General features: G+C 28.4%; 1 protein-coding gene across 5 annotated transcripts; it reads right to left on the bottom strand.

The window, feature by feature from the left end:
• Nucleotides 1–4,077: 4,077 nt before the first annotated feature.
• On the bottom strand, nucleotides 4,078–8,817 carry LOC131179153 (splicing factor U2af large subunit B-like). Of its 5 annotated transcripts, none has more exons than XM_058145177.1 (13): nucleotides 8,583–8,815; nucleotides 7,653–7,945; nucleotides 7,425–7,538; nucleotides 7,229–7,311; nucleotides 6,538–6,608; nucleotides 6,411–6,458; nucleotides 6,217–6,276; nucleotides 6,084–6,144; nucleotides 5,881–5,993; nucleotides 5,303–5,749; nucleotides 4,923–5,055; nucleotides 4,576–4,643; nucleotides 4,078–4,453 (listed from the first exon to the last, which is right to left on the bottom strand). In XM_058145177.1, the coding sequence occupies exons 1-13, from the start codon at nucleotides 8,739–8,741 to the stop codon at nucleotides 4,316–4,318; spliced, it is 1,788 nt and encodes a 595-aa protein (XP_058001160.1). In that variant the 5' UTR covers nucleotides 8,742–8,815; the 3' UTR covers nucleotides 4,078–4,315. The 5 variants fall into 5 exon arrangements, with proteins under 5 accessions (XP_058001160.1, XP_058001166.1, XP_058001169.1 ...); XM_058145183.1 differs by having other exon boundaries at nucleotides 6,411–6,455; XM_058145186.1 differs by having other exon boundaries at nucleotides 4,923–5,052; nucleotides 6,411–6,455.
• Nucleotides 8,818–9,038: the final 221 nt, after the last annotated feature.

The following is a 9,038-nucleotide window of genomic DNA, read 5'->3' as shown; positions in this document are numbered from 1 at the left end:
CTCTTTTGGACCTTCATTTTATATTAACAGCATATTGTAAGTTTTGAAGAACTTTTGCTGCATCTTGTTGACTCTTATCCCATTACAATTTGATTTTGCTTCGAACAGATTTCTTTTCTTGCTGTTAATCAAATATTTCGATGGTCATGTATGCTGGAAGTCATTCATTGGTTTCTCCTCAGTTTCGATTTTTCTTCAACTTCCTTTCACAAGATAAATATGGTCAGAAATTGTTGCATACATTACGTAGGAGTAGATTATTTTGCAGGGATAGAACGTACTGCTTGTTTTTTTTTTTTCAGTGGAAAATATGTATATAATTAATAAATTTATTCTTTATTCCTTTCCAGATATCATTTAGAGGTTACAATGATTAATTTGATGTTGAATTATGAATTGTTGTAATTTAAACCTACAGCAATTTAAAGATCTTAGCAAGATTGCATATCTCAATGGCATTGAAGAACTGAATTAACGACATGAGATATGTCCACACAGACCAAACGTAATGACAAAGTAGTGACTATTTGTGAGAAGTGGAAATTGATGCTTTCTTGGTGTTTGGCTTCTAAGATGTGGCTGAGAGGTTCTTGAATCCCTTGTTTGTTTAGTCTTCTGACGTACCATCTATGGGTGGCCTGGCAAAAATTGATGAACAATGCAGTAACTAATAATAGATCTACATATCTTGTGGGATTAGAAGAGATTAGAGAAAAAGCTTGTAAAACTGGAGCCAGCAACTACCTGCATATTTCATCTAGCTGTTTACCATTCTAGGTTTGGTAAGAGAAATTATTCCATGGTTAGTTATCTTTCTCTTTGTTCTTTTTCTTTTTCCAATTTTTTATTTATTAAATTTGATCAACCAGGAGGTTACGTGTAGGATGGAAATGGGTAGTTGTATTTGAACTTGAACTCATACTGGATTAATAATTTTAATATTTAAATTTATCTCAAATATAATTATTATTGCGTAAAAAATATATAAATCTATTTAATTTTATATATTTTAATCATTAATTTACATAAAAAATATTTTTTTATTAATAAATATAATTTAAAAATTTAAAAATTTTTATAAAATATTAAAATTTTATTTATTTAAAATATAATATATAAAAATTTATAAATATTATTATAAAAAATAAATATTTTATGTTTAATTTTTTATTTATACTAGTTTTTATTAGACGTGTATTATACATTTTTAAATCTATTTAATTTTATATATTTTAATCATTAATTTACATAAAAAATATTTTTTTTATTAATAAATATAATTTAAAATTTTTTATAAAATATTAAAATTTTATTTATTTAAAATATAATATATAAAAATTTATAAATATTATTATAAAAAATAAATATTTTATATTTAATTATTTATTTATACTAGTTTTTATTAAACGTGTATTACACATCTTTGTATACATTGTATGTACTCGTAATTTAATATTTTTATATATTATTTTTTATTAATTTTTACATGATATAATATTATTATAATATATTAATTACTATTATTATAATATAATAATTTTTTTCACGATATTTATGTTGTATATGTACTTATCATTTTTAGATTAAGTTAATGAAAATGAAAGTGTATTAATAAAAATAAGAAATTGCAGAATTAAAATTTATAATAAAAAATTATTATTATAATAAAGTTTTATAATTATAAATATTTTATAAATATATAAATTTAAATATTTATTTTTTGGTTTGTTTTTAAGCGGTGAGCTTATCAATACTAATTAGTTTTTATCATTTTATAATTTTTATAATATATATATATAATTAACGTAAAAAATATAAATTTTTTCTAATATTATTTAAAAGTTTATAATTTAATTTGATACAATTTTATATAATATTAATTTTTTTTAATTTCAAATTATTTTCAATTTATTTTTTTAATTTTGTTTGATAAATTAATTGTACACATCCATATTATTAAGTATCAATATTATTAATTTTAATTTAATATATAATATTTTACATAATTTCATTTTTTTATGATATGGAGTAAAATTTTAAAAATAAGATTGGAAAATATATTAAGCCTAATAAATTATTTATAAATAAAAAATTAATAACTAAATTTTTTATATAAAAAAATAAAAAATCGATGAGAATAAAATAAAAAACGCTAACATTAATATATTATTATTTTTAATTAAAATAATTATAATAAAAAATATATAAATAATTATTTAATTTATAGTAAAATATTTTGTTAAATAATTTATAATGTATTTTTAAATTAAATTTTTTTATACTTATTTTTTTGGAGTAAATGTTAAATTTTAATAAAGAAAATTTTTAATCTAAATAAGATTTAATGTTATATTTAATTTAAATATAAATTTATTAAATTAAAATAATAATTTTATATTTAAAATATAATTTCTAGGGTAATATTATAATATTAAAAAATTAGTTATATATATATATAAACATTAATATTTTTAAACTACTAATAATATATATTTTAAAATAAAAAAATAATATTATAAATTATAATAATTTTTTAATTATATTAATTTTATAAAAAATTTAAACTTAAAATATTCTGTTAATTATTAATTTTTTAAATAATATATATTTATCTATTTAAATATTTTTTCTTATATATATAGTTTTTTTAAAACTTTTATAAGTAATTATATATTATTTAGATATTTTAAATTTATATAATTTTAATTTATATTATATACTAATTAATTTTTTTTATATAAATTTAACAAATATGAATTTTTTTATCCATTACGTCAATTTCAATCGTGCCACTTGCATCCAAGCTCCGCGTTTTTTTGGCATCACTGCAATTTCCCTTCCTAAGTGACATTGACATCGTGTTTTTGGCATAAAATGACAATCCCCTTTGTTGGCTTTCAATCGTGAGATTGAGATATTACCATAGGACGGCGGAATACTGCGCTGGTCTTACTGTGTGTGTGTATATATATATATATATATATATATATATATATATATATAAAGTTTATCAATTTGTAATATTTATATAAGACTTATAAATTTAATTTTAATTAAAATTAATTTATAAATTAATATAATAAAAAAATTTTAGAAATAGATATTTACAATTAAGAAAAATGTAAATTTATTTTATATGAGATTTTTTAATGAATTTATAAAAAATTAAATTAAATGAAAAATTTAAAAATATTAATAAAAGAATTTATATGTGTGATTGATAAAAATTAATTTTTTTTCTTTATTTTAATTAAATAAAAATTTTAAAATATTAATAAAAGAATTTATATGTGTGACTAATAAAAATTAATTTTTTTTATTTTACTATATAAATTTAAATATAATTATATTAAAATAATTTGACATATGGATAAAAATTTATGAGGATTATTTAAGAAAATAGGATAAAAAATTTTAAATTTATATAAAATTTTAAATTATATAAATAATTAAATTTTTAAGCCATAAAATTTTTAAATTTGTATAAACTCTAAAATTAAATTAAATGTTAAAAAAATATAATTATAAACACTATAAATAATGAAGAGCAACTCGATGACACTAATATTCTCTCTTCACACATTTATATATTATATAGATAAATAGATTCAAATAAAAAATATTTAACGTATAAAATTTATACTGGACATAAATATTATCCTTCAAATTTGAACTCTACCAAACTCAATTTCTCAAAATTTTAAATTTTTTTATTAAAATTTCTCTAATTATCATACTAATGGGCTAAATTTGATTTCAGTTCAAATTTAACATTTGAATATAATTTTTTTTTTTTGTTTTTATAATAAAATAATATTCCGGAACAACATCCATCTATGCCAAGACTGATGGATTTAGATCTGAACACTCGTCAACAAGGATTGAATTTAATCTTTAATAATAATAATAATAATATATTATCATTATTATCATTATTTGCTTCTATTGGTCTTTTATTTATGCCCTAAAAACCCAAAAAATAAGACTAAAAATTACTTTAAAAAATATATTTCCCACAAATGAATGACTCACAAACGACTCCCACTGATTCCTCGCCTCTTCTTAGCCATACATGCGTTGGGACAACAAAACAAATACATTACTGATGTGAAAGAAGTTCAATTACGAATGTTTAGAGAATGATGGGCTAGAGATACTGGAGAAAAATGAAGAAAGAAAGAGAATGGGCAATTACCACTAGCCCAAGTACAACATAACTTCCCAGAATAACATGTTCATTTGTTGTGCTAGCTAGAATAAATACTAATCCTTATGAAACTCCATTAACAAATCAACATAAGAAAGTAGACAATGATTAGGCATCATATTCACACTGATAAAACTTGTTCTCCAGGAAAAACACAGCTACAACTTGATTTCCACCAAACTTCCTTCCATTCATCCCTGCTCGGGCTTTCGTAGCACCTTCAACATCAGCATACTCCAAGAACACCTTAAAATAAAAAGATTTTGTAGTCAGCCAATACCCTCAAAACATAAGATCTCAAAATAAGCACAAGGAGAAGTGCACCAAGGGAACCCACAAAAAAGAAAAAAAAAGCAATGCATAATCACCTTCCCAACTCCTGGTGAAGCTTCACCATCTGGCTTTGGGCGAGGGATAACAACGTTCACCAATGTACCTGCATTTATCGCGTGAAAAGACAGAAACTGAAATTTTCCAAATTATCTTCTTTTTTTTTTTCTTTTAAGAAATTATCTCAAGAAAAGTAAGGGCAATGGAGTCTTCTGTCTGAGTTAGGCTTGATTCTTTTAGCAGAATAAGGGACTACAAAAGGCTGTAAAACGGGTATATAAAAAAGAAAATAAAGAAAACCAATTATCATGAAGAAGCATCAGAGGAATGGGAGGGAAAATAGAGGTTAACAAAGAAAATAAATGTTGAGTTAAGAGGTTTTTACCAAATTTCCCGCCTTCCATTCTCATGTCTTCCAAAATCTCTTCATACTCCTCATCATCTTTGAGCTCATCCACGCTAACTACTTGAGTCAGGCATACAACTTTAGTAGGGACAGGCTGTAACATAAGTCTCTGCTGACCCCAGCAAAAAAGAAAAGAAAAAAAAGGGAAAGCAAGTTAAAAGAAAAGGGAAAAGCCAAAAGGAAAATGAAGGGAGAGAGAAGAAAATAAAAGAAGTGAAGCTTCTAAGTAACCTATAAAGAATAACCAACACTTAAAATGAGAAACCAGGGAACAAAAAGGCAAAAAGGAAGGATAACCAGATAATTTCTACAGAGGGGCGACATGGAATTTAGGAGAGAACAATGGAATGTAATTTCACCTGCAATGCAATTTGCTGCTGGGCATGTAACAGAACATTCTCTTGCTCAGGCTTAGGTTGGTTAGTTCCCTGGTTGGCTCGTCTAACAGTGAGAGTTTTATCACCCATTTTGATTCCATTCAGAGCAGCACAAGCTATGTCTGTAACTGCAATGTCTTGGTACACACAGAATGCATAGCCCTTCGAATTCCCAGTTTCTCTATCTTTTACTAGATCAAAACCTTGAAGGGGACCAAAGGACTCCAACAACTCTCTGACTTGAGCTTCAGTAAAATAATAGGGAAGTCCACCCACAAAGATGCGGTCCGGACCCTCAAGCCCACCAGCAGAGTTTGGACTTAAGCCAACTGCAGCCAGGTTAAGATTGGGATTAGGCTGGCTTGGACCAAGTGTTGCAGCAAGGGATGGGTTATAATCACTAGGTCTTCTCACCTTGACAGGAGCTCCCTGGAGGCATAGTTATTTTTTCCAGAAAAAAGATTCAAATAGATCAGCAGTCAGCACCACATAACATTGACTATTACAGAACAAAGTCGTAAGCCTATGGACTTTGGAGATCAGTTCAAATATATATTTACCTCAAAAATGATCCCATCTAAAGCCATTGCATTACTAGCCTCCTCAACAGATCTCATCTCCACAAATGCAAACTTCTTTTCATGGTTTATATAGACATTTACAACGGCATCCCCTTTGGAAAACAAACATGAAAAAGATTTGGCGACAAGGAAACAATGCAGGTGGGTCTAGTTATCAAGGAAAGAGGACAAATGCTGGATACCTGGGCCAGCAGAGTTTCCTCCAATTGCAGCCATAACCTGGCTAAAAAAGGTTGCTACAGACTGCAGAAAAAAAATAGTGTCAGTATGCCAACTAGATATATCCATTGTCCAACAGAAAAATGAGGGCAAAACCTGTTCATTCGCTGTAGGGAGGAGGCCTCCAACATAGACCCGCCGAGCATGCCTAGTAGCCTGAAGTAACAAAATAAATCATAAAATTGTTGAGACAAAAAATTATAACAGAATGCAAAAAAAAAAAAAAAGGTGTTCAAAAAGGCAAATAGATGTTCAAAAGGCAAACATAATGCATCTTTTATCCTGCCAACCTGCTGTGTCATTGCCTGAATTGGCATAATAGGGAGAGAGCCAAACTGCTGCAGGTGAACAAATGACACAAAATTAATAAATCAAAGGATCCAGATACTAGTTTATGTGCATCAAGATGAGTCATACTTGACTGGCTCCCATAGGAAACATATTGGGAAATATTCCAGGAATGGCAGGATGTGTCCCAGGATTCTGACCTGTACAGGTAATTTAATCACACTTAAAGCACAATCATTTAAAAAAAAAAAAAAATTCAATGTAGTTGAGATACCAAAAGTTTGACTCCTGTTTTATGTTCTAATAGAAAAAAAAAATCCCAATTTTCAAAAGAAGATTTTTAGAAAAAAGAAGAAAGGTATGCAGCATTCAAGTTCTGGAGGTGACATTTGCAAGACTACCGAAGCAGGCAATAGCTGTCAGTTGAAGATGAACAAGCACTACCCGTGCATTGATTCCTCCTTGTACATAAAAGCTACAGAAGTCGGCTCACGCCCATTGTATTTGTCAGCACACTGGGGCAAGTAGCCCAACATTGCCTTCTTACAACAATGACAAGACACCAAAAAACAAACAAACAAACACCAAACAGAAGACAAACCAAAACATCTCTCAGTTCCAGAATTATTTCACCAAGCAATAATAATAAAAAATACAGCCCACTTAGAGACCATAATTTTTAAAAAGCCATACTCACAAAATAAAATAACCAAATGTTGCTTACCAAAATGACATCATGTAATTTGATATGATCTTTCCACACGAGATCACACTCAAACAAAACAACAGTGAAAAAGTGCAAGTTTAATGGTACATGTACCTGCAGTAGCAGCAGCAGCAGCAGCTGGGCTGATCAACATTGCAGATGGGGAAGGAGCCATATCAAAGCCACTAACCCTTTTACTGAAAGTAGGTATAGCACACAAACCAAAAAGAAAGGATAGGTTAGCAAAGAGCATGGTGATAATCACGGAGCATAAGTGGCTATCCCCAACACTTTTAAGAACATAACATACCTCCTAGAACGTGAGCGGGAGTGTGATTTTGATCTGTTCTCAGATCTACCCCTTGAAGGAGATTGTGATCGATTCCTGTGTCTGTCTTCCCTGTCTCTATCATAATCTATGTGTCTGTGAATAGCATCAAACAACAAATAATCAATGTTTTGTTCTATAAAACAATGAAATATGAAAGATGGAACAGCATTTAAACTCAGTTCCATATGGTTAACAAATTTTTATTACCTGTCACTGACATAGTTTCGGCTTCGATAACGATCATTGTTAACCCTATCTCTGCCCTGTTCCCTCTTCTCACCACGATCTCTGTGGCGATCACGACGCCCATAGTGACTTTCACTATCCTTGTTTCTTTCTCTTTCCCTTTCCCTGTCCCTGCTTCTCTTCTTATCCTTGTCCCTCTCATGATTCCTATCCTCATCCCTTTCAAGATTTCGATCCCTCTCCCTATCAAGCCTCCTTTCTCTTTCTTTTTCCCTACTTTTTGAAGACTCTCTTGCATGGTCATGATATCCATACTGGAATTGACAAATTGTAGTAGGGCAATTCCAGAAAATAAGTGATAGCAAGTAACAATATAACTTAAAATGCAACATAGGCACATAGCAAAATGGATAACATAACGTCGGATTAATTACACAAGGACAATAACTAAAATGCAGCCAACCAATAAATTCATTTCACTGCATGACACCCCAAATATCTAAATTAAGTATAAAAGCGCATAACAGACATTAACATAAGAACCGGCAATATTTAGAGAATCCCAGCATCAAATGGTCCAAATCCACAAATAATAATTAAACCCAAATCCTATCTTAATTCATAAAATCACTCCGAAACTATTCCTTTACAATTAATTAAAAGGAAAATTCTACAAGTCAATACATAACACTCGATAAGTCCCTCTGATCAAAACCCTTTTACCTGCCAGGAAGTTCTATAATACACATCTAGGCATGAAGAAATAATATACAAAACTAACATAGCAACAAACTAAAAACCCTAACACCACCTAAAATCCAAGAATGTTCTTAATCTAACTATTACACACATCAAGCCTAAATTAAACCAGCACTGAAGTATCTTCCCCATTGAATTGGTCCATATGGGTATGGATAGAGCTTTATAATTTGCGTAGAGTTGAACTCTCACCTTAGATTTGGAAACACTGAGATCGTCGGTACCGCCATGGCTGTGGCTGCTAGTGCGAGGCTGGGGAGAGGAACCACCAGTACCACCACCTGCAGCGTACTTGTCGATCCCGAAATCCTCACCGTTGCCTTGGTACCCTTCTTCTTCGTAGTCGGACATCTTAATTTTTTTTTTAAATATATATTTTTGAATGATTACAAGCTAAAATAGTCGCGTTCGCGTTGCTGCTAAAGATGTTTCTTACCTTCTAGCACAAAGAGAGTAATCAAATGATAAATTTAATTAATTAATTAATTTATTAATTATAATCTTTTTATATAAAATTGGGCCCAAAATTATTTTTATTACCGTTTATAGATATAACCATTGATATATACTTTTTTATGAAACTAAATTAATTTAACATTTCTTAGCCTAGATTTTTATATTGCTAATAATTTAATTTAATATTTTTTA

The sequence above is a fragment of the Hevea brasiliensis genome, chromosome 1 (genome assembly GCF_030052815.1).
Source record: "Hevea brasiliensis isolate MT/VB/25A 57/8 chromosome 1, ASM3005281v1, whole genome shotgun sequence".
Classification (NCBI taxonomy): domain Eukaryota; kingdom Viridiplantae; phylum Streptophyta; class Magnoliopsida; order Malpighiales; family Euphorbiaceae; genus Hevea; species Hevea brasiliensis.
This window is presented reverse-complemented; position numbering and strand designations above follow the sequence as displayed.